The sequence below is a fragment of the Anopheles marshallii genome, chromosome 2 (genome assembly GCF_943734725.1).
Source record: "Anopheles marshallii chromosome 2, idAnoMarsDA_429_01, whole genome shotgun sequence".
Classification (NCBI taxonomy): domain Eukaryota; kingdom Metazoa; phylum Arthropoda; class Insecta; order Diptera; family Culicidae; genus Anopheles; species Anopheles marshallii.
This window is the reverse complement of record NC_071326.1, coordinates 21,435,397-21,462,015: the sequence shown is the minus strand read 5'-3', so window position 1 is coordinate 21,462,015 and position 26,619 is coordinate 21,435,397. Positions and strand designations below refer to the sequence as shown.

Below are 26,619 nucleotides of genomic sequence, written 5' to 3'. Positions count from 1 at the left end.
TTAATCCAGCGTGATACGTACGATGTCCGGCGGAAGCATAAAGTTGTTCTTGCGCAGCGGTATTTCGCTCAGCTGCTGGTCGACCGGGGCCCGCGTATCGTAGAGCGATGGACTCTGGAAGATGATACCGAACGTGCCGAAAATGCAGGAAATTGTAAACACCCACAGGAAGAACCGATCCAGCACCATCGAAACGAACTTCCAGTCTTCGACGATCTGCGGGATAGAATATGGACGGAGAGCGGCCATTACTTATCATGATTAAACTTTTTATAGGTGTATAATATTACTATGGAAATTTACTGACTACACTTTTATTCATTATACGGTGGTACTATTGTTTTTGTTCGTCCTTGTCCTTGGTTACATTTATGTATCATATTCTACCCCGCAATAGTGCATTTATTTTTAAAAGATGTCATTTTTCTTTAAACACATTGCTCCCTTCGCTACTGCACTGTCCACTCTAGATGCTTCAAATAAATCATTATGCTACCTTCTCCCACCTCTTGCCTACTGCCCACAATCTTTCTGTCCCTTCATTTAACAACTCAATTTCATCGCATCTAATAAGATTTGTCTACCCACTGGCCCACTGAAGGAGAGAAAAAAGTATCCTATTGCACTCGATGGCGATAGCGGAACTTTGGGACAAACACAACAACACAGACAACAAAAATTTTGGAGCTGTCCCACAAACGCCGGAACCCTCCGCACCCTCTCATCCTTCCCCCAATCGAGGAGCATCCGACCGAAGCATGTGCCACGGGAAACATGATTGATTAATATGCATATAATTCATCCGAAAATTGAATGCGATACTGCGATATTGTTTTAATTTCCATCCTGCCGGGAGCCGAAGCTAAAAATGGACTCATCCCGAGCTTCGCACACCAACACACCACTCATCGGACGAGGAGCAAGTGTATTGAGCGGCGAGCAGAGTATCAAATTCCCGAAATACCTTCCTTCCCACTTGTGGGAGTCTGTTGCCGTTGTTGCTGAAGCGAAAACGATATTCAATATCATCATCACCCCGATGCCGATGGAATGATGCTGTAGATTTCATTCAAATGGAAATATCATTTTTAAGCCATTGGACAGTTCGTGGTGCTGTCGATGATTAATTAGGTTCCGCGTTTTGGCGCGCCCGCGGCACGAGAAACCTAACCGGCACAGGGTTTGCCGTGTAATTTACACCGAGGATAACAACACTTTCCGAAGCACACTATTTGTTCCATGCTGATTGGGTTTCGGTTGCAATTAGCGAACAAGAGTTCGATACAAGCTACAAACCTGATCCGTTTTCTTGCCAAAACACCCCCTCCCCCCCTCTCCCCCCTTCGAAGCATAAACTTCCCGTGCATTGAACGATGTTTACAAGCCTGTTGACAGATAACGGGTACAATTAGGATTTATTATCTTCATCAACAGCAACACTAACGGTTTTTGCACGGTGTTAAATTGAAATGCTTTATTGTAATTGGTAAAATTGTTTCCGGCACAGTAACGTCGTATACACACTGTTCAACCTAACCGCATATTACTCCACCCTTCACGCACACTTCAACCTAAAAGAGTACGTCCTAATGGAAAAGCAACAAAAAAAAAGAGAAAATGGAAATTAATTCCCAACACATCCCAACCGAGCGGGAAACAGACACAATAAAAAAAACACACACGCACCTTTCGATAAAGCACTGATAAGCTGATGCATCAAACGATACCCACACATGCACAAACAGGCCTACAGTGCTGAATTTAATTTGCCTCACTTTGATTGATGACCCTAATTATCTGCCGGTTTTTCTTCTAAAAATATCCGTTTGATCCACAGCGGGCCAAAGTGTGCTAGGTGGGTGATGGTACACACCCACAATACAGTCACTTCCACATCCCGCTTGGCGCTACTATAGCAAAAGAACTGTGCGCACACAGCGGCACGCACGCAATTCACCCAACTTTCATATATACGCAAGCATGTTGTACGCAAAGCAAAACACACAAAAACGCGCACATGCCCCAGCTCTCCCAAGCTTTAGCTCCAGTGGATCTCACCGAGTGGGACACGGAAAAAAAAGACCAGGAACTCACATTCCTACACACCAGACAAAGCGTGACACACGTGAAGGTGGATGGCAACGGAAGAATGGGTATGCGCATCACACGTTCACCATTTGGCTTTGTGTATCCGGGGCTTTTGGTATGCGCTTCCGGTAGCCTTTATCACCAAATATCATTGTTGTGTCGTGTGTGCTTTTGTTTATTTCCTTTCCTTCAATGTCCACCATTTCCACACACACACTGACGGCCACGAGCTGACAAAAATGTGTGGAGGACTCTAGTAGAAACATCTCTCCACGACACCAATATGTATGCGCGATATCGCGAATATACGAGCTTTCCGTCATCGTCGAACTGTTAACGACGCAAAGCGACAACCATTTCTACGCACATAATTAATGTACATATTTGAGGTACTTTCACCACCAACGTACGCATCCTCTACCCTATGTGATGGTGCGTTCCGGGTCTCAGTATTGTCGGAAGGAAATAGGCAAACGAACGCAATTCTTCTCTCCGACTTCCTGGAACTTGTACAATGGTAGGACTGCATGAGGACGTGCGGAAAGGAAAGCCCGTTGGTTCGCACTTAATGTATTGAGGGAAAAATTGGATTGGACATTTTTCCCTGGTGACCTTACGCTACTCAGAACACGCCCCCACTCGCTCCATCTCCATCTCCAGTGACCTTTCCACGGTTACTTCCCACACGCCCATCAGGCTTTGCTGCTTTGCACATCTTTAACATCCTGCCGCTTGATGGAAACTGCGACGGCGTACGGTGGAGTCATCGTACATCGTTTTATGTTAATCACTTGGGATTTATTTTCAGTAAATTTAATTATCCTCCTGCCAAAACGTTCGGTCACCGGCACCGGGTTCTGTTCTGTGCGCCCGGCTAAAGGGAAGAAGATGCTCTGTATTGCTTTGTAATTGCTGCCCTGCTCGGCTCGCCCCACCCCACCCCGCCGGCGTTTCCGGCGCTCTGCTAACGAGATTCGTCCGCCGCGACGATGATGATGATGATGACGCCGGCCACGAATACACCGGGTCCGTTGTCCGCGCCCATTTTAAGGAGAAACCCATCGTCGTCAACGATCGTGGGACGATAAACGGCAATAATCTTTATCGTACCGATGGACTCGAGTGGAAGGCTCGATTAAGGAGAATCGACCAGAAAATGTATTCATCATCAAGGTAGGAAAGTGCACACTCGAGAACGCGAACGGAAAAAAAGGATACTATGGCACAAAGGCCACGAGGGCCGCCAGCTTGATGGCGCACTAATGACGGCACGTAAATCACATAAAAAAAAACGAAAGGAACGGTGTGTTAGTGAAGTTTTATGCGAAGTTTGCCGAGGAAGTTTTGTTTTTTTTTCAAGACGCCACAGACAAGCCGTTAGCACGGTTCGGTGCTTAAGCGCACGGTAAACAATATGTACGCAAGGGCGAATTCGCGATCCTTCCTGCTGAGTGTGCCATTAAATAGTTGCAATTTACATAAACCTACATATACTGCGGGGTTATGGTTATTTGAAAAGGCACACATTTACATCATCAGCATACGCGAGCTGTTCGAAGATGTTAATGACGAATACCTGTGAAGATATTGGATGTGCCATGAACTCAACTTTACCTAACCGCCGTAGCCGTGAAGGTAGATTGAATTGCCCTGAAGCTGAACAGTCGAGAGCTACAGCTGAGAGCTCTAATCACTTGGAAAATGAAAGTTCCAGTCACATTCTTTCCAGAAATCCTGGGTTAACATTTGTCAACTATCGAATTCGAAATATTCGCATTTAAACTATCGGAATTAGGGATTTGGGGAATGGAGTTTTGGTAGTTCAATATGTAGCTTATAGCATACTTTTTACAAGACTTTAAGCTTCGATAAAATTGTAAAACTCCAGCATACTCTACTGAGTATCTCGGTAATAGTAAAACAAGTCCATAGTAAATCATTCATTTAGTGACATAAATTTGAACAAAATGCCAGTCCATGATATAATGGTAGTTCATTGGGTCAAACACTTGGTCTATCCAAGGAATCCCTTCAGCACAGGAGAATAACGGCAACGGTGTTTGTTTTTACATAAGCTTATCTGTGGCTCAACTGACGCCTCGCCTATTCTAGATTTGATTGGGTTTCAGGCCCCTAGTAGGATGTTAAGGCCTAAGGCACTCCTTAACACAGATTTTAGATCGACAAATTTTGGATCCAGTGATCCTCCGATCAAAATGATTGAAGTTTATAACTTGTTGGGAAATCATGTCGATTGCTATTTAAATTTAAACAACCTTAGGACCTTTTTGCATAGTTTAGTTTGACGATTATGAACGAAATTAACTGAAACGTTGAATGTAATGAAATCTAGGATAGAAATTATTATTGAAACAAAATTGCCTCAAATGACCGTTTTTATTTGAATTCCTACAATTATTAGATCTACAGCATAACGGCAAATGATTCCGAGAGCCGCGGCTTTTCCGAACGATTTCGATGGTTCGACACGGTTCCAGACGATTCAGGGCAATTCCGACGGTTCGGATTGCACCATTGGAACCGGTTTCGGGTTTCGGTTTTTTTTTTTCGTCGCCAATTTCACCCAACTCTAATTTGCACTTTAACAATAACGAAAATTACGTCGTGAACTAGTACCATAATTTAACATTATGCATTACCCATCGGCTAAAACGAACGACGAAACATGGTTTTGCGAAAAGTGCTTACCTGCTCAAATGACCCAAACGTGTTTCTTTTTCGTACCTTCTGTGTTAAGGAAGGACATGGTGCAAAGCCGAAACACACACACACTCGCACCATGGGATAAGGTTTGCCGAGGGATAAAAGTTGAACACGTTCCGTTCAAGTGTACAGAGCACTCCCACACTGAAGCCCCCCTTCACATAGCTCAAGGAAGCATCGACTTAGCCGAAGCTAAACCCCACCGGTTAGTCCCGTGACTTACGAACTCAAATACCCCATCAACTTTAATTAGGGCTTTCCGTCCGTTTTGTCAGCGCTTTTCGAGCAAATCTCCTGCCGTGAAAACATTGCCCAACGTACCGGTGGATGGGCACCCTATGGCAGGAGGTGGAGGGGGGGGGGGGTCAGCGTTTCGCAAACGGTCTCACAATTACCTTTACTACATCTGGGCACCCGAAACCATTCGACGGTACCGAAAAGGTACGATGGCGAGATGGTCGAACAAAATAAAAGACACAAATAGATACTACCGCTGGCGCTGGTTGAAACAAAAAGGCACAAAAAAAAACAACAACAACAACGGACCGGACGGACAGTGTCCGTGCCGGGAGGTGGACACAAAAAAAAACTCTACAGGGATTAAATTTTAATGATCATTACACTCATTTTGTCCCGAAAATCTGTGCCGGTCACCAACGGCTCATAGCCGAGAGCCCAAAAGAGGGGACGAAACGATGCGTTGGACAAGGGAGAGAGTACCAGGGCCACGACGAGTTAACTTTCAACTCCCAAAGGTGTGGAAGGATTAGAAAAATTGCAAAGTTTCTTTCATTTTCCTTCTGCACCCTTACGCCAAAGCCCGGCCACCGACCGTAACGGCCACCGATTATTGGACGACCTTTAATAAAATCGACTCAAACATTACCTTTTGCCGAATCCTTCTCTACCGTGCGCACGCTGTCGACTGCTTTTTTAGCAGGCAATATTTATCATCAACAAAAAGCCAATTCAAGCAGCGGATGCCACTGCTAAGCTCGGCTTCCTCCTTGTCTCGAGCGGATACTCGGCAAAGCAAGCATAGTCACGCCACGGCCAAAGGAACCCATCACCCATCACCCCATCACTCCCCCACCCCCTCCCCCCAGTAAAGGAACCACCCATCTTATCCTCTTATCAAAGACATTCATCTGCCGTTCGCTTCGTGACGCTTAATGGTGGACCATAATAGGAAGGCCTAAGCATGTCGGATAAAGCGCAAAAAAACAAAAACACATCCCTCAGCACAAGGCAAACGGAACCTCCGAACCGGCAAACGGGTGTAACAACAACAACAACAAAAAGCAGCGTAACGCGTAGCGAACCAAACAAAACTGAATATTTGTCAAATGGCGCCATCCTTTTTTCCTACGGCGTTCGTTGTGTTGCGCTGTTCGTGCGTGACACACTGGCTCGGGGGCTGCCGAGCTAGCTCGTTATCATTTTCATTAAGTCAATTTAACATCATCTCATTGCCGTTTAAAGTGGCCTTATTATTTATCGCGAGCCCCGTCCGTGAGCGGTTTCGGTATCGTACGGGGTTTTTGTCCGCCTAGGGAAGAAGCTTTAACTTTGGTACTGGTTTTTATGACTTTGATGCTGTTCAATCCCGGTGGGATTAGGCAATGGTATATTATTCTGCCCCGGGACGATGTCGTGCTTTCACAGTGTAAATTATTCAAGAAAAAAACCGATGTAATGGGCATAATAATTTAAGTTATGGTAGCTTCTAGTGAGGTACCAGTTCTAAGTAGGTTGATATTGGCATATAATTTCCAACTATTACTTACTTTCGTACAACGATCTGAATATGGTTTATAATTGCTCATAACAGGCACAAAACTTAATACGTAAAACGCATAACAATACGCATTTAGAATTAGTTAACGAAACGACACAAAGTAGCCCGATAAGGATGTTATCGGGCAGCCCGATAAGGATGTTATCAGGCAGCCCGATAAGGATGTTATCGGGCAGCCCGATAAGGATGTTATCGGGCAGCCCGATAAGGATGTTATCGGGCAGCCCGATAAGGATGTTATCGGGCAGCCCGATAAGGATGTTATCGGGCAGCCCGATAAGGATGTTATCGGGCAGCCCGATAAGGATGTTATCGGGCAGCCCGATAAGGATGTTATCGGGCAGCCCGATAAGGATGTTATCGGGCAGCCCGATAAGGATGTTATCGGGCAGCCCGATAAGGATGTTATCGGGCAGCCCGATAAGGATGTTATCGGGCAGCCCGATAAGGATGTTATCGGGCAGCCCGATAAGGATGTTATCGGGCAGCCCGATAAGGATGTTATCGGGCAGCCCGATAAGGATGTTATCGGGCAGCCCGATAAGGATGTTATCGGGCAGCCCGATAAGGATGTTATCGGGCAGCCCGATAAGGATGTTATCGGGCAGCCCGATAAGGATGTTATCGGGCAGCCCGAGAAGGATGTTATCGGGCAGCCCGATAAGGATGTTATCGGGCAGCCCGATAAGGATGTTATCGGGCAGCCCGATAAGGATGTTATCGGGCAGCCCGATAAGGATGTTATCGGGCAGCCCGATAAGGATGTTATCGGGCAGCCCGATAAGGATGTTATCGGGCAGCCCGAGAAGGATGTTATCGGGCAGCCCGAGAAGGATGTTATCGGGCAGCCCGAGAAGGATGTTATCGGGCAGCCCGAGAAGGATGTTATCGGGCAGCCCGAGAAGGATGTTATCGGGCAGCCCGAGAAGGATGTTATCGGGCAGCCCGAGAAGGATGTTATCGGGCAGCCCGATAAGGATGTTATCGGGCAGCCCGAGAAGGATGTTATCGGGCAGCCCGAGAAGGATGTTATGTTATATGTAGGCAAGTGTTAAACCTGCGCCTAACCATTACAGCCGGCTATTAGAACAGCTAAGTACTCACTGTTTTTGTTGTTTATAAAAATGATTAAAGAAGGATGATTGTTAGGTTTCAACAGCTCGCAATTTATAAAACAGAACTCTTTACGGTGAAACCTAATTAATCAAACATCACACTACAGATAAAGCTGAAAAATTCAAAATAAATTAAGTGAAATTTGTACTTCAAGCCTTTAAAGCATGCAGATAAACCCATTCGCCCACAAGTGTGCGTATAGATCGAACCCATTTTGCTTATTGAACCAATCAAACAATTAGCAAACGCCGCCTGTCAACTGTAGTCGGTAGCACTCTTACGGCTCAATGATCCGTGAAATTCATTCAAATCAAACTCAGATTTCTAATTCCACGGAAACCGGTTATGCGGTGGAAAATCAATGCGTACGTACCCGGTTGTGTGCCAGGGCAAAGCACACACGCTCAAAAAGAAAAAAAACACTCTCGACAGCTAAAACGATGATCAAAACAACAACAAAAACGTCCGTGAAAGCGCACAAACTCCAAGAATGGCATCCACATCCGGCCAGTTGGAATCTCGCAGTCGTTCTAGCGTACTCCAACAATGACCCAAGTGTGGCATGTCCGCGGAAGTACAAAAAAAAATACCCATTATAATACAAACCCAGCGCAATGGCAAAAGGTCTGGTACTGAAAGGTTGATCCTTGTAAGATTGAAGTGACTGCTGGTAGAGAACAAGAGCGAAAAAAAAACATTCCATCCTACGCCCTCCGTTTACACACGTGTGTCCTCCGGCCGCCCTTGCGAAACCCATACAAATGTACGTGCGAACGGACGCCAGAACGGTTCATATACGATGAGATAGTACTTTGGGATCAAATCGAGCGAAAGAAAGCTGAAGGGAATTTTCAATGAGCTGTAATGGACTGCCATCCCTTCACCGGCAAACTGCCCGAACCGGCGTGTTCGGGAGTGACCCTTCGACAATCGGCGGCCCCAATGGGCTTTGATGTTGGGGAGGAAAGCAATTTTCCTACCCGTTGCATCCTTTCTTTTCGGTTCATCTCGTCGCAATTCGCACCCGCATTGCACTGCTCATCACACCAGTCGTGGGCTAACTTAAGCTTTCGCTGATCGTCCCTTCCGGTTATGCTGAGCACACGCACACACAAACACCGAAACACCAACAGAAGGGATCTGGTTTTTTTGGTGGCGGGATACGAATACGAACGATCCCGGTGCGGGAACTCGGGGTGGACGATAACCTCCCGCGGCAGCCATTTGTTATTTATCATTTTAACTGCTCTTCTTCACGTCGGTGTGCTGCTTCTCACCGGGCCAATCTTTCCCAGCCCCACGCGTGCCCTGCCCATCTCTTCCACCCACTGGGGAAGCATGCGGTTAGCGCGGACATACGCGTGGCCTGTACGCGGGTTTTCCGACCGCAGCCGCAAAACATTTTTCAACGTCCCGTTGCGAAACGGTGGCCGCGTGAAATATCGACGTCGATCAGCCGCGCTGATAGGAACACCGGGCACATGTTGTGCCCTGCACCGTACGAGGAGGCCATTTATTCTCCATCCCATACACACCTTCACGACCCACTGCCCGCCTGCTCCACGGCGTCCACATCGTAGATATTCGTTCTTTGCGCACGATTTCATTTTCGCGAGGCACGTTGTGCCTTGTGTGTAGTTTTGCACCCATCTTTTCAGCCAACCCGTCCAATGGGTGGGGTGGTTTCGGTGCTGGCGGTAAAGGCCACACCGTGAAATGGCCACTTTTATCGTTTCAAAGTAATGCTGAACAAATAGTGAGACACACACACACACACACAACCCCGCGATGCCGTACACAAAACGAGCGAGAGCCAACCGGGGCTTGGTTGGCTTGGCTTGGTTGTTCACGTTCGACCACAATACCTGAGCACATCAGCCACAACGATGTTGATAAGCGAAGATAAAATTAACGGCATCAATTTTTGTCAGCATAAATATTTTTATTGCATTCTGTGCTGTGTTGTGCTTGTGCTGGAGTTGCTTCTATTATGTGCTAGCAAATATGAGCAGGAAATTGCATTAAAATATGTTTGTGTGCTCTCGATTCGTATCGCTTTTCACTTTGAGTATGTTGTGGTTTAGTGGTAGAATTTTATAACCCTTATAAATACTTTAAAATAATTATTAAAATGATCTAAATCATTTAAAATTGCTCAGATGAAAAAAACTTTAATACCTAATGGTTTGTCGAGTTTCAGTTGTAAATTTTTTGGTGATTTCTGAACTTTTATCAATTTGAACTGGAATTTGTTGAGAAAGTTGTGGAACTCCTTACGAACATTGTACGAACTCTGTTTCTGTGCAAAGCTTTCTCAACTGACGTCATCCGTCATGTCGGAATGTTTAGTAAGTGTGTAAATAGTGTTCCAACCATTTATGGATTCTTTTAAAGTTGAACTGGAATGTGTCGAAAGCGATTCTTCCCAATTCCTAGAATTTCTGCAGGCTGAATTCAATTCCGTTCAAAGCTTTCTAGACTGACGAGTCGAAAGCTTTACAAGTATGTAAATTTAGAAAGCTTTGCACCGAACCTATTTCAGCTTGCAGAAGTTAAAAAAAACAGGAGATATTCTACATCTAGACCAATTCTAGTTCAACTCTCACGGATAAATGTACGGAGTGCAGAAATAACCCCTACTACATGCTACATGAGCTTGCAAAACCCTGTAAAGCTTTGCATAGAATCCAAGTTACTTCACAAAAAACTCAAGAAAAGCGACAAGATTACATAGTTGCTTCTATATATTCAACTTCAGCTTAAAAAGAATTAATAAATCACTTTACTTCTTTTAGAAGCAATTGAATCAGAGATTGTTTCAAGGCTTGCACAAGACACATTTACATTTCTGTACACAAAATGCGCATCTCTTGTTTGTGCCAGTTGGTCAACATTTGCAAATGCTCGCAGAAACATATACTTTCCAACGGAACAATCTGCACAATATTCTCATTAAACCGCCCATCAAAATGAATCTCATTAAACCGCCAAGGTCAAAACCTAAGGCGAAACACGAAAGCTTCATTGGCGATCGAATCCTTCCCAACCGTTTCGGCCCGTTTGAGCGCTACCGGAAATCGGTTCAGTTAAGTTAAATGTGCACTGCTACAACTCGCCGCAACGATAAACACGGCGAAACCAGCCTTCTCATCATCATCCCCGTACGGGGTGGTTTTACCGATCGCTTTACGATGCCATTCGCATTAACTTAAACACCTTCAAATAACGATTTCCGTTCGACAAATTGACGGAACAAAGCACGGTAGCGCGCAGCCGATGGCACGGACAACGGGACGGGGGTGGCGGCAAAAGGAAAAGGCTAATTTCAATTCCGCCAATGACCGCCCGCTTCCGATCAAACTCGGCCAGCACACGCCTGGATGCCCCCAAGAGGTGCCCGCGCTCGTTAGCGGCTAAAGAGCAAATATTTTCCCTGCTGCTGCCTTAATTATGCCATCTTTCTAGCATTCTCCCCCCTTTCTCTACGTGCTTAAGCGGCCAATCGCTGCCTTTAATCGCTACCAAAACCAAAACGGCCAAATTCTATTTTCAACCGTTCAACTAGCGTTCATCGAGTCTGCGCTCAATCACACCCCTCAGCAAACGGGTCACTACTCCTCATCAGCAGCGCATCCCGACCGTCGAGGGGTTGGCGTCCGTGGATGGAAAAGGTGTGCGGCTTTAAAAATGGAAATCCAATGTAACATCAGCCTTCACTCCAGAAATGCTGACTCCTTTTTATCGTGTTGCCTTTTTCGTTGGCGTATTTCTTTTCGCTTTCGCCCTTCCCCGGGCACGCTTTGCCATCCATTTGGGCCTTATATCTTTTAAAAACTCATCCCGCAGCAATCTTTTTATCCGTTTCGCAACAAACCCTACCGTCGGAACCTGTAGGATCGCCGAACCTCCGCATCCTGCCGAAATGGATGTTCTTTACGATTACGGTAATGGCCACGGAGTGCGGGAGTTTGTGGAACGCTTTTCGCATGAACAACCAACTCAACGCCTTCTCGCATCGATTACGCACCACAGGTCGACCGCACCGACCTACCGACCGACGGCGCTGGCTACACATTTGCCAGTTGGATGGGAAATTTCACACCAGCAAACGGAAAAGCTCCCTTCGCAAGCGGGAAAGGGACAGCGGAACACAGACGTCGATAATTCACCTTTAAAGCTGGTGCTTTTCAAAAATTTTCCCTTGTGCTGCGTAAGCGATCGATTCCATACACGCTGTCGCACCGAATTCTTATTATCTACCGCCCAATGTTGGCTTCTGCCGCGTCACCGTATGCATAATGGTGGGAAGAATTGAATTTGGTTCATTGCATACTCTTTCTTAGCAGTAGTCAGCAATAATCTCGCTGGGAAAAAAAGAATATTCAACCAAATGCCACAATCACAGGGTTTTCCAATGTTCAAGCACGAAAGTGAAGCCTATAGCCTAAGTAATGTTCAAGTTGAACTAAATTCTTTTGAGTTTGATCTAGAATCGTTCGCAATTTCTGGCACCTTTTTGGAACTGCATCAATCTGAAATCAATTCGGTCTTCTTTGTTTATGTAATTCCAAACCTTTCGACCTGTAATTCGTGGAAACTTCGAAAAGAATCGATTTCAGCATGCTTTTGAACAAGATCCCGAATTTGGGAAGGATTTCACATCTACCCACAAGGATTCCACTTTAACTTGAAAACAATTTGCACGTGGGCCTAGCTTTTATCTTTTCAACTTCATTCCACAATAAACATTTCCACCAAAAACAACCTTGTAATTGCCATTCAAAATCGCAACAAATTCTGATTTGCCATCCTGGAAGTTGAACGTGAGAACTTCTTTTTTTTACCGGACAATACACGAGCATCTTCCACTATAATGACCTGCCTCTTTTCCTCGCCTTCCTCACTGGAATAATCACAGAATGCGTTCTGGGCGTCTTTCCTTTGCTGCACAACAACATCACGCTCATCACGTTCACGATGGAGAGTAAATCAAATCAAAACATCCCTCTGTGCCACATCGAACGAAACTAACACACGCTTATCGTTAGTTTATGTGTATGTGTATGTGTGTGTGTGCACGTATGTGTGTACGTTCATACGAAGAAAACAGAAAAAGGCCTCTCATACCATACCGTTGATCAACAGCGAACCGGGCGAACCGTTGTTCTCGGTTTCGCCGGCCGCAATGTTGGCAATCGAGCTGCAGAAACAAAATAACTGAGCAAACAAATAAACAGCTTCCAGCATCAGGCTACAACTATTTACCCCTCCCGGGGTTGCCCATCCACCCTTCCGTTGCCGACCCTTTCTCCCTGTTTTGTGTGCCCGTTTCGGCTGGAACTGGAAACCCTCCACCCGATGGCAACTGTGGCAGTGCTCGGAGCGAGAAAACATCAAAGGAATTTCTCACATTTTTGCTGCATCGCAGCCACGTCTACGTATCCTTCTCCGAGCTTTTTTTCTCCACATGTGGCGCGAAGGAAAGGAAAACTGTGAACGCAAGGATTGTGTACGGGCTGTAGGTTCGGGAGACACAACATCCACAAGGACACACCCACGACCGTACCGTACTCGTGCAACATACAAGAAATCGACGTCACCGGCAAACCCAAAGCACTCCTTCGGGCACGAACATGAAACATACAGATTTTGGTTTTGGCATCGCTGCTTCCTTCCTCCTGCATCTGTCCCAACCCCAACACCTGCTCCTCGCGCTCCACCCGCAGCAACTCGGCCTCTTCCCTTCGGAAACCATTAAAACCGGCATGAACGGTATGATCCAAAGTAAGCGTACTCGTGTGCACACGTTCAACTGCTGTTGCTGCCCTTGTGCTGCTCGGTGCTCGCACGGGGTTGTGTTTATGCTGTTTATGCCCGACTTGACTGTACACATACGCCCACAGGCCACCCGTTCACAGCGCCAAAAGCGCACACGTTTTTCCCATTTCCCACTGATACACACCCTCCCCCCCAACGCCTCCCAAACGCTCGATTACATCATTTTCTTATAATGTTATTTTAAACTCTACTACCACCCTTGCAGCCGCCCGTCACCGCTTTGATTAGTCGGTGGCAGGAAGCCCATATTTGTAGCCCATTCGAGCAATGTGGCACCAATCCATTACTGTGCTGGGAAGGAGAAAGTTGCTGAAGGGGAAAAGGACATTAAAATAATTTCATCTGGCATTTGTCGATAGTTTCTGTAGTATTAAAAAAAAATTGTTCAAAAATCATCACATAAAAAGAACATTATTTCTAGAAATAAGACATTTTCAATTAAGCTAAAACAAACACAATTTTCCCCCCATTGGATGGATGGAGACGCCCGGTCTTTCGTAGCTTTCACCTAACGAAGCACCGAGCGGGCAACATCTGGTGGACTAATTTGAGTGGCTGCGTGGCCACACGAACGTACCAGCCTCTGTAACCCACTTGCAACGCATTAGCACCGCTTTTAAGCAAAAACCCTATTGCTACTATCGAAAAACACAATCACCCCGATATGTGTTGGGCAACTTTTTCGGATGCTGTCGGACAACGGTCAACAATGCCATCCTCTCGCAACCTCGTAACTTCACTCCACTCGGGGGCCATGTGCATGTTGCACATGTTTGATCTTCCCCGGTTCCCTGGTGTGCGTACCGCATGCTGTCGAAGCTAAAGTTCGTTAGCCAACGAATGCAACGGCAGGACAACACAGGAAACAACCCGTACATTCGGTGATTGTGTGACCCCCCTCCTCGCCACCGCTCCCCTTGCCGTACCCTTTTCGGAACCTTACCTACCCGGTCCATCAGCACCGGATGCATCTACCATAACCGGCATGCTCAGGGACTAACTTTTACCGCCTGTGACAATAGGCGATGTTTTGTATTGCTGGTGGTGTTTGTGTGGCAAAGTTGTGTACGAAATTACAAAATGAGACAAAAACTTGCCGTTCCGTAGCCGTATAGGGGTGGGGAGGGTTTGCACAATATTTGTTGAAACTATTCTAAATTACTTTTTCTGGCTATCATGTGAAAATGGTTGTCCCTGTAATTGGCAAACAATGTGCGATTTGTTTGATTCTATGATTCACGATCCAGACGATGTTCAATTCTATGTAATGGAGTTGCATTTTCAAATATTCTAAAAAAATTTATTAAATCAGCACCCAGAAATCCTTGCATATATGCGAAACAATTGACCACTGAAATTCCATACATCATTGCCAATGTTCTGCTTGGTGACCAAACTCATTTCTGAACTAAATAAACACTTTATAGCTATAAAAATACTAGGAGTTCTTTCTCTTTCTTTCTCTCTCCATCGTTGGCCTGCCCACGTGCACTTCGTCGTGACACGACCCGGTCAACTATTACTCCTGCAATTCCTGACTGTAGCTTCAAATCCAGGTTTTGCTTCACCGGATCCAGCTAACGAGCTCGCTGTGCCCCCCTGCGTCTGGTGCTGAACTGAGGGTCGCTATCGAACACCTTCTTGGTGGGGCATGAGTCCGGCATCCGCATAACATGTCCCAGCCATCGTATCTTACAGGCCTTGCCACCGTCAGGATGTCCGGTTCGTCGTACAGCTCAAAAAGCTCGTGGTTCATCATCCTCCTTCACACTTCATGCTCGAACACCGTCTCAAGATTGCAGAATTCCTCTACCACCGAGGTTGTCTAGTCCCGCGCTTCGTATGACACCTTCCAATGCGATAATGAAAAGAAGACAGGAGAGTTCGTCCCCTTGCCTCAGACCACTGTGAGATTCGAACGATTCCGACAACAGTTTCGATACTCTCAACTTGCACCCTGTTCATGGTGGTCTCTAACAGCCGGATCATTTTCCCAGGAAAGTGGTTCCGCTGCATGATCTTCCATAGGTCCTTCCGATCTATGGAATAGTAGGCCGTCTTGAATTCGATGACTTGGACTTCTCTGGAGCAATATTCTCTTCTCGCTGTTTTTCTTTGAAAAATCCCTCAATCTTGACAGCGTTTTAGCATCTGAGTGTATCTCAGCTCCCCTCGATCGTAAAGAGTGTTGCGTCTAAACAAGGATGTTTAGATAAAGTCAACGAAGTAGGAATAAGATATCTTATCTCAAAACAGGAATAAAGTTTCAATGGAGAATTGTTTTATCAATCTGAATGATGAATAAAAAACAATCTTCAGTAAAATTAGCTTACAAAATTTGCTACACTCATGATTGTAATAAACTGTTCTACACGATAATGATATGTACACCGACTATCAAGTTAACGAAACAGCTCCCAACATCTTAAGGCACAAGCCCGAATGCTCATCTACATTACAAATTAAATTAACTGAGCAAAATTTAATTTGAATTTCTCTTTGCACGGTGCTGCAACGGATTTCTTGCACGAAGCCCCACACTTTAATCTGTACGGCAAACAAACGAGCAAGAATCCATTTACTCCGGCACTGCAGACTTCTTACGAATGCATCCGATGCAGACGTTGAACTGCACGAAAGAAACTGACATGCACGGGAGCTGCACGGAAGGTGAAAGCGAAGTTTGTTTATGACACCGCACGGTAAGTGGCTTCAGTTGCATCTCCGCATCGTCCGTCGCAGTCACTACGTGCGGCCGGTAGAATAAGAGCGCTAAAGCGACATGCAAACGTATGTCTTCGGCTTGGTTCCGGCATTGGGTACGGCCACACGAGTTGGCGAGAAGGCCGGAACGTCAAGTTCGTCAAAGGCAGAGTGCATTTTCACAGCGCACAGTGCCGTGTGCAAATCGTGTTATACTAAGCCAATTAATCTATCGCACTGTAATCAGCATAATAGATTACGTTCGATCGGCAACTGAATGGGTATTAATTAGTGTGTGCTTCCACCGTGCCGGGTGCCGGATGAAGATGTGCCACGGGTCCGGCCACTGACACTGATCGTTGCATTATGATGTAATTAAAACAACGCACCATAATTGCACTTGCACTGGGTCCGGCTACCACCCGGCGCGTCCCGACACACCATCATCCCCTCGGTGTACGCGATGCTGTGCAATTAGCAGTGAACAATGCTGATGGAGTTACATCCACTCCAAGCACCTTCCGGGGGTACCGATGTAATGTAATCTTCGATTAAGTATCGAGTCACACCGATGAACGAATGGACACACAGCACCAATGCGTCGCACTCTAATCAGACAACAAATAAATGCATGTATCGCAATTGAAATGTAAATCAAAACCTTGTTTTTTGTGATGTCCACGACGAACCGTTCATTTTTATCGGCTCGCTTTGCAAAGTGATACATCTTCTACACACACAGACACACACACCTAATCGCTTGTAATGTAGATGGATTAGCATAAGTTAATTGTGGAGTAGTGGCACAATGCGACGCGCAGCGAGTACCTATAATTACCATAACCATAAATCTGTGCTCTCCCTTTCCCGATGGCGTCATAAATCACAGTCTAGGTGTGGTTTTCTTTTAAAACATGTTCTACCAATACAAATCTCAGCCGTAATCTGTACCGTGTAATTATGTTTACCTTTGATTTCCTCCCCCACGGCCTAGCGACCGGTTTTTTTGGGGAAGAAATTTCAGTTACCCCGCCCCGGGCGCTTGATCGAAACCCGACTGTTAGGACTGCGGGCAGGTTAGCACCGTAACACCAAACAACCAAACGACACACGGTTACTCACCTCATTATCCTTATCAGCGTCCTTAATGTGCTGGGCAATAAATCGTACCGCCTGTATTGCGGACAGCACCTCCGGTGATAATTGCTTCGGGATGACATTTTCCGCCTCGACTGGTGGTCGAACCGAGGTGGCCGACCGGTCCCCGGGAAAAGCCACCACGACAAACCATGTGCCATGGTTTGGTGTGCCCCAACCATCGGGAGGGCATAGCCGTTTATGTGTTGATGCGTTAGGGTGGTGCAGGGGGAAAAAAAATAGAGGGAAGAAAAACAATTTTAGAAATCATCCTTGCCCATCGTCCGAGACACGGCCGGCATCGTCCATGTACCCGTGACGCTGCAAGACTACGGGGCCGCTATTGTTCGTGCGAGCGTGTGTACGGGCGCAACAATGAATCGGAGGAAGGGCCACCGAAAATAGCTCATAAAATAAATCAAAATTTAATTATAAATTATCACCCGGGGCCCGCCCCACCGATGGGCGACAATTTTTCCGTGCTGCAATGAACCCACGTAAGGTAAGGTCCGTGCACCTTGAACCGTACCGGTGCTGAGTTCGTGTGTAGATTGTGTAGTTCGTGTTGGGTTTGCATTAACGCAGGCTTTTAAAAGCACATCAACTTACCTGAACCGTGCGAAAGATTAACTCCTATATTATCGAAACTGTCACCACCTTCCTTGAACTCGCCGGGGAAATCGCTAACGCTAAGGAAGAAAGAGAGAATAAAAGGGAAGACATAGTTGAAGTGGCGCCCATCCGTTAATGAAGCGAGTATCCGTTTAGATGGCCCCAGTACCGAGTAAAGCCGGGACAAATCCGTATCGGCGTCACGGGCACCTGAAAGCACCCAAACCCAAGCAAAGCGAACGGAAAAATCCCTACGACACCAACCGACGGTTGTGTCAAGTGCGTACGAGTTTGGGACGCGTGTGTTCATCGGGGTTCCCCCGCATCGGTACACCAGGGGCACAACCCGGCCTGGCACCCGCCAAACAAACTTAACCACGCACTAGCGAACCACCCATCTTCCCACTCGGGCGGGGCATGGCTCAACGACAGTTTGATACTATCATCATCATACATCTTTCATGCCACCTCACACACACACACACGGCCACCTTCATCTTATCGGGCCAATTTATCTGCCCTTTCACGTGAAGCTTTCATGCGCAGCGCAACACAGAAGCAGGCACCACTCGGGGCAAGCACAACCAAGACACGCCATGCTATAGGGTTGCTGTTAGTTTGCTGTTGTTTCTTTTTTTCCCGGCTCTCTCCTCTCCACACCAACCCAGGGCTAATGAATTTAATAATAATAAAATAATGTATTTCTCCTGCAACATGTACGGGACCAAACTTGGTGGTCTTCTGCAACAACACTGCCGTTTTGCCGGTACGTACAGCGTCCCGTTTCGTTTGCTTCTGCACGAGAAAAGGCACAGGAGTGTACTCACAACGATCGCTCAGTCAACCGTGGCAAAGTTGGGTTTGTCTGCATGTCACCGTGTATGTGTGTGTCTGCATTGTCGTGTTCTGCAAACTAACTAGAAAGTGCTAGGTTTAACAAACTGTACATGATGAAATGAAACTAACTTCATCCGACTTCCTACATGTGCATCTGCGCAACGGAATGTCATGCGGAAGGCGCTCGGGAGCAAAAAAAAACGCACGGAGAAACAAAGCTGCCTACCGTACCCTTCTGCAGGTTTAGTTCACAATCATTGAGCACATGCGGCCGAGTGCAGTGTGGAAACATGTTAAGGCGGTGGCATACGAGCACGTACGTGTAAAATGGTGTTTTGTAAATTTGATTTGAAATTTGAATTTGAGTCCAGCTTGTCCCCGTAAAGAATGTATGTCTTTACCAATTATTTGATTGTGGGGTTCTGATTTTGTATTATTCTAAGGAATCAAAGCTGGGTACAGACAATCGATAAATAAATAAGAATTATTAATTGTGTACAGGTAGAGTTGAAATTGACAGAAATTGGCTTCCTACTAGTGATGGGCATTCCCAAATAATGCCTGCTGGGATCGTATCGTTCCTCGAACGGAACAATGGCAACTAGATTTGACATTCTCTGTTGAGCTCATTGATGCACTTCATCCTTAAGTTTCACATTTTCCAAATAATTCTCTAATTTCTTAAAACAAAAGTGCCTGTAAGTATACTCTTTAGCAATTGTTTTGTAAAAATTTGCTTTCACGAGCTTGTTACAATCCCTCATCAGTACTATGTCAATTCCTGAAACACCCTGTACCATAAAGTCCTAGAACCTAGAATGTTGCAGTCATAATGGCTGGAGTATTCGTTGTTTTGTATCGCATTTATTGCAGATCAAGCTCCTTCGAGGCCCTAAGCAGAATGGCAGTCATTGCCCTCTTAGGGTGATTGGGAGTTGGGCAGGCTCTTCAGGTATTATTTGTGTGCAAGGCTAGAAGCCCCCGTGACCGGTTAGTTTGCTAGTGTATGCTCCACCCCTGCCTAGTATCATGAATTATTCTATGCTTTATTGAGAGACTCGGTTGAGTTACTTTCCTTTACAAGTACGGATGGTGCATCCACAATCTTAACCCTGGCAAGAATGTGACCTGAAAAATTAGTTCACACTTCGAAGCATAATTTCGATTCGCCTGAGATCGAAATTGAATTTACTCTATTCTCCAATGTCCAGGCATAAGGGCAACAAACCATCGAACACCATATTCGAGAATACTCTGGTATTCACCTAACTAAATTGCCGTTTTACGCACATGAGATCGGCATAAACATATTAAAAATATTTAAATATTAGCCTTAAGGTATTTTATGTGACCTACGATTTCTTCAATATTACACGAAAGAGTGACTTTGCCTTCCAATAGTGTTCACCGAGATCATTTATTCGGTGAATTCTGGTTATTGTACCGTATTTACGCATTCTTATTTTAATCTAATACTTATCAACGCAGAGCTTCAAAAAGTTCTATACGCATCTTTTGTTACAAAAAAACACAAGATGTTTGTTTGTTGCAGTGAGTGGCCTAGAAAAGTATACCAGAACCGAGCAAAAAAAGTTAGAAGTTGCGAAAGGAACGATCGATAAGTAATCCGTTCCATTCCATCCATTTCCCATCACTACAATAAACCCAGTTCCTAGCCAGCAAACACACCGGCAAAGGATGCGAATTCCTAAGCGATAACAATAACAGACATCTACTGTTTTCACCTTCACACTCCGTACCGTACCGGAAATATGGTCGATTGAATTTTTGTGCTACTCTCGACACAGTTTTCCCACCCTTCCGATGCACACATCCGAAATGGCAAAACAGCATCTTTCGCCTATCGCTCATGGACTAATTTCTTTATTAACAGAAAATAACTCCATCCACTCCAGCCGCGATGGGCTGCCCCCGATAACGATGACACATTTTATGGATCATCGAACATTAAACTCAATTAACGGTTACGACAACGATAATGATCATTAGCAAACGAGCCGTCTCAAGCCGTGCCGCCGTGCCAGTTCACTCGAATTGTCGCTTCCCCGGAGCAGTTGTTTTCACAGCGAAGGAAAAAATGGACACCAAAAAAAAAACCCAACCGGCACATTAAAACAGTACACGGCAAAATTGCATCGAACGAGATTTGTGTGCGTGAGCTGGGTGGAGGAAAACATGGCGCTGCATGCTGATTACCGATTCCCGCCGGATGGTAACTAGAACGTGGTTCGGAACGTTACATGTTTCACTGTCGGCTGCCAAACAAAAACACGCTTCTCGGGCCGATCGCTTTTGCTTGCGCATTGCATTGATAAGAAAAAAAGGGAAAAGATAATAACGAAAAATTGGCAGGAAAAAAAAAATACCCGAAAGGAAACGGTAACCTAGACACACCCACCGATAAGGGCCGAAATGCGGATCAAATTTTACGACCGGACTGCTGGGGACCATCATTTGTCACTCAGCGCTCGCGCTAAATCCGATATCAGCCTGCGTACCGTGATACAGTTCCCCCGGGCTGCCGGGCCAACTTACCTCATTTCGATTTCGTTCGTGTAGCCATTGCTGGGCGTTGAATCGTCGTAATCCGGCAGCGTGTACTTTGCCCGGCGCATCATCAAGATCTTGGGCATTATCTCCAGAAACAGCCTCCGGACGAAGGGTGACATTTTATGTGTCGATGTGCTCCTGCAAGCGGAAGATTGAATTGATGGTTATGGGTGCAGGGTTTAACTCATCCCAACCCCTTTGAAGGGTGTGCAGTGTGTCTGTACACACACCGTGTGCGCCTACACGCTCATTGAGGTCACCCCCGGCAATGGCCATCAAGCGTAGACATCGCATCCCCGATAAAAGGTATGAAGACATTCAACGCCAAGCGCTTAGCCTTCAAAACTCATAAGCCCCCCCCCCCCCCTCCCCCCCTTCCCCTTTAACTGTGCCTTATTCAAGCAGTTCCTACAAAACACGCAAAGTATCGTGATCGAATACCCGAAAGGATTGCTGGAAAGCAAAAAAAACACACACAGAACGTGTCAGTAGATAGAACTTGCGGAGAAATGAATAAAACACCCAACCGCCATAAAAGCCGTAACTCCGAACATCCTTAACGCATTCGTCCGTCGTTCAATCGCGCCTCGGTTTGGCACATTAAAAAAAAGCCTTAACTTCCACACGACGTGCTGCAAAGGATTACGACTGCGATGGGCGTTCGAGTCAAGGTCGGCGGCATCTTCGCTGGCCGATCGTAAGGATCGTCGAACATGGTCGACCACACACATGATGGATGTGTGATGGTACTGTGCCGGTTTCAACACTTTCCCCACCATGACGCCATGACGTGTGGCCCTCGGCCGCAGGAAGTAACAAGTGTTAATTACGTTACTCGCCAGCAAGTGTGGCGTACGTGTCGCGTGTGTGCAATGCGTACCACCCATAAGGGTTAGTAGTGTGATCCCGAGGTACGTAACTCGCAACCTCGCCGTTAAAATCTTAAAGCTACGGCCAGTACACATTCCGTTTTAATGGAGGGGAAGCATAATTTTAATATACATTGCCCTATGGTCAGTGGTTGACCGCAGGAAACAAATAACAAAAAAACACACACGCACACATACATACACGAAAGGTGGAAAAATAATGTCCACTTTTTTATGGGAAGAAACACAACCATCGACTTTATGGCTCTACTCGGCACCCACTAATGTGGAACCCGCAGGCGTCATAAATTTGTCCCCGACATGGGCCGGTACGTACAACCACTCACATGGAATGGACGCGCGCCGGTAGCCGGCAGTGGCCGACTGTTTGGATGATGCTGTAAATTACATGTGCCATCGTCACATTACTACGCATGCATATAATTACAGCTGCCTGAAATCGGGACTTTATTAAATTATTTATCGTTTTCCCATGAGGATTCGCTGACATTCCTGTGTTACGGTTAAGAGGTGTGAGGGGTTTATTGATATGGTGATGATGGACGAAAATTTACAACCCAGAATGGTTGGTATTAAATTTTTCAATAACTTTATGCACCGTCGGTGGGGATTCTGCAGTAAAATGTAATTTAAACTTCTTTCTTGTGGTAATGATCAATTTTTATATGGCATCACGCTGTTTTGTTGCAAAACATAATATTAACATTAGATTTCGGTTTAGGGTGGGTTTCTCCGGCTTCCACTCCGGGCTTCCGTGGGCCGCATTATATGTTGGGCCAGTGTCCTTCAACTGTATATATGATATGCAAATGGCTGGCTAATGCAGAAAATCACCGGGAAACATTTGAACCTGACTGTATATAAAACTTCTGAAGGGCAAACACAGTCCAAATTGAAGAAATCCTAGACAACACAATTCGGTTGTATAAAACAGATCTTTTTAAAGTTCACCTCTAACTATTCATATAGCAACTGCCTAAACATTTCCCACTCTCCATGTCCTCTATGAAAGTGATCCGTAGGTTCACCGCTTCATAGGATTTCATGTGATTGAAGATGCTCAAACTTCTCTTCGCATGGGTCAAAAGACACCACCAACGACAGACTGGTTGTTGAGATTTGTACTAGGATATAAGTTGACTTACTGGTCTCAACTATTAGCCTCAAAGATTCCTATTGCTTGTCTTGCAAGGAATCAGGAACTTTACAGAATAAGGAAACTACCTCAATCCAACCCGATTTTCCCGTGATTTTGTATGAAACGAGAATGGAGGAGCCACTATGAACTATGAACCCACTAGACTAGGAAGGCTTCTGTAGACTGGTATAGGGCCCTTCCATTAGCATCCACACAGCCAGGGGACGTATGATAAGAGTGATGAGAGTTGACAATATCAACTTGATATTTCCGCCTGGTACCGAGAACACAGCTTGAATCGGTCTCAGCTACTCTAATCTGAGGAATCTTAGCGCAGATGTAGTTGTATCCGAGGCGGATCAAGCTCCTTGGAGGTCCTAAATGGAAAGTTAGTTGAGGGACCCAGGGACCACCAGGTCACATTATGAGTCAACTACTCATCAACTTACCCGATAATTTTTTTATCGGTTTGCTGCAAGATTTGGAATCAGGAGCCCTTTACACTACTGGTCCCCACGACACTATGGGAATCCCATTTGCCCGAAACGGCCGTTCGTTAATACAACCAGGTACTTCGGGAAACCGGGGTTCTCGGGGCCTGAGATGCCTATCTAGCCAAGAATGTAATGAAGTCATCTCAGATCGACGCTTAAATGTTTAAAACATGTATTAACTTAGGCATGTCCTTTACCCAAAAATAGCACAACATTTTTAGCATGATGGACATCTATTAGGACAGTTCTCCTAAAATGCCTGTATCTCTGACAATTGCAAGTCTCGTCCTTATACATTTCATTACCCTCAATTTTCAATTGCCATTTTAAATGGGAGCAAGGCATCCTCAAAATTGGTTACAATTGCTCCGACTTCTTCAAGACAATCGATGCTTACCTGTACCAGACGTTGAGCACGCAGACGGTCGTCCAAACCGATAACGATACAAGGATCATCGTGAAGAGCAGATACTTGCCCAACAGTGGCACGGCCAGCGATGTCGGAGGGATGATTTCGGCCAGCAGCAGAAAGAACACAGTCAGTGACACCAAAATCGAGATGCAAAGCGTGACCTATTGGGCGAAAAAAAAAATCGGTTGAAAAGGAGAAAGTGTACAAGTGCACGTTGAAGTTGAAACCGATTGATTGTCCTTTTGGTTCTTTTTTCTTGCTCGATTTTTGTGTGTGTGTGTACGATTCACTTCAAAACACTTCACTCAACAACGCTCCGAGGCGGAAGTGTATGGACAATGGATGAAACAACAACAACAAAACTGTACGGAGCCAATGTTCGTGCCAATGGAAATTGCGTACCTTCTCGCCCGAATCACTCGGCAGATAGAACACCAGCACCGTCAGGAACGTGATACCAACGCAAGGTATGATCAGGTTGACCGTGTAGAATAGTGTTTTCCTCCTCATCGTAAGTTTGAACGTGATGTCTGGCGGATAAAGGAAAAAGCAAAGCATGAGCAATTGAAACAACGCACATTTTTGGAAGAAGTTCTCCTTCTTCTGCACACACCTGAGAACGGTTCTGGACAGCAAGGATAATATTCCTCATTGCGACTAGCCGGAACTTCCAGGATGTCCCATTCGACCGAAAGGTAAAACTCACTCAAATCAATCCCAATCTGCACGAGATTACTGCCGGGGATCTGGAACAGAAAGATTTTCACTTATTCAGTAAGGGGAAGTAAGTTCACACCCTACCGTACGCCCAAGTACCTGGTCTAGATGACGCAGTTCCACCTGTGCACCGTTGTACGTCCATGAGCCAAACTTCATCAGGCACGTCTGTTCGTCGTACGGGAAGTACTCGACGTTCATCTCGCAGGATGATTTGTAGATTGCCGGCGGTTCCCAAAATACCTCCCCGGTGTACTTCAGTGTTGCCTTCGTCATGAGCGTCACCTCGTAGTTGCCATCCCAGTTATTGTACAGCACAATGTCAGGCAGCCAGATCTGTTCCGATGGGACGTACAGCATCTCCACGCCACCGTACTCCTCCGGATCCCACCGGAGCTTGTAGTCGAACCATTTCTGCTTCACCCACAGATTCGTGGTCATTACCTGATTTCGCAGGCTCACTTCAATTAGCTGTGACAGCTTCAACCCGAGCCACACGGTCAGCGTTTCGGTGTTATTCACCACGGGCCGTATCAGGCGGTTGTAATTGCTAAGCAGATCGTCGTACAGTCTTTTGGCGTCCGGGTTCGCTTCGATATGAGCAACCGATGCTACGGAAGGAAAACGAAAAGGTTTTCATGTTGTGTGTATTGTTTGCCACTGGTGTGTTTGCTTGCCAAACTTAGAGCAAAGCCTTTACACGCCCAGCATTACGGTTGACCTACCCTGCGCTGAGCTTGACGCGACCAGACAAAGCAGCAACACTTTCGCATTCAACATTTTGATGCAAAATTCGGTGGATATCAGCTTCATTTTGCGATTCCTTTACTGCACACTAATCACAAACACTTCTGCTCATCACAGGTTAAAACCGTAGTGCAGTTCACACGTTTGACCCGTTTTCTAACTATCCAGCACGCCCATCGGTGCTGTTTGTGGTGAAAAAACCTCGGAACGGATGCTGCAGGAAGGAAAATCCAGCATCAAAACGGTACACTCCCGTGTAGCGGGTGAGAATAGAGAAAAATCGATAAGCACCACCACGATGAGAACATCTCTCGACCAGAAAGCACCAAAGCTCTCCCGGTACACTCCCGAAAGTTTGGTGCGCATGCGTTTGTTTACAAAACAATTCGCTTGCCGCGGAAGCACGTGCTTTCCTTTATCAACATTCCTACCCGTTTCAACTGGGTCGCACCACTAGAAGGACGAGAAGGCATAGAATGACCCAAAACCACGTGTTACATTTAAAAGTGTCCTTTTCACGAAAACGCGTAACTACGCACGTGCTTCTCTTTTATTTATCCGCCTTTTTCCATACATATTGTTGGAAGTATACATCCAGTAAATGATAAAAATATTACTATAAAGAGTGCATTTTCTCAGACTGCAATGTGTGTTGCAATAATATTCAATCGAAGCTCAATTAAATGGCGTACGTACGTTACATTACATAATTACATCGGAAAAGAATCAACAGTTTGTGATATCATCTCTAATCTCCATAACTGACCGGCGTAACGTTTGTAAACAACTTTTGTTCT

General features: G+C 45.8%; 1 protein-coding gene across 2 annotated transcripts; it reads right to left on the bottom strand.

Moving 5' to 3' along the window:
• Window positions 1-25,888, bottom strand: LOC128710343 (acetylcholine receptor subunit beta-like 2). Of its 2 annotated transcripts, none has more exons than XM_053805396.1 (9): window positions 25,801-25,888; window positions 25,175-25,686; window positions 24,972-25,104; window positions 24,761-24,888; window positions 24,344-24,519; window positions 21,410-21,562; window positions 18,014-18,093; window positions 17,390-17,499; window positions 1-216 (listed from the first exon to the last, which is right to left on the bottom strand). In XM_053805396.1, the coding sequence occupies exons 1-9, from the start codon at window positions 25,886-25,888 to the stop codon at window positions 1-3; spliced, it is 1,596 nt and encodes a 531-aa protein (XP_053661371.1). The 2 variants fall into 2 exon arrangements, with proteins under 2 accessions (XP_053661371.1, XP_053661372.1); XM_053805397.1 differs by having other exon boundaries at window positions 25,175-25,665; window positions 25,780-25,855.
• Between the last annotated feature and the right edge of the window lie 731 nt (window positions 25,889-26,619).

What these genes read in the sequence shown, in the direction of transcription:
- LOC128710343 (XM_053805396.1), bottom strand. Translation starts at nt 25,888, where the DNA reads ATGAAGCTGATATCCACCGAATTTTGCATCAAAATGTTGAATGCGAAA. An exon ending in CTGTCCAGAACCGTTCTCAG is followed by an intron (nt 24,889 to 24,971) that starts GTGTGTGCAGAA and finishes TTTATCCGCCAG; the next exon opens with ACATCACGTTCAAACTTACG. An exon ending in TAATCTTTCGCACGGTTCAG is followed by an intron (nt 17,500 to 18,013) that starts GTAAGTTGATGT and finishes TTCGACCACCAG; the next exon opens with TCGAGGCGGAAAATGTCATC.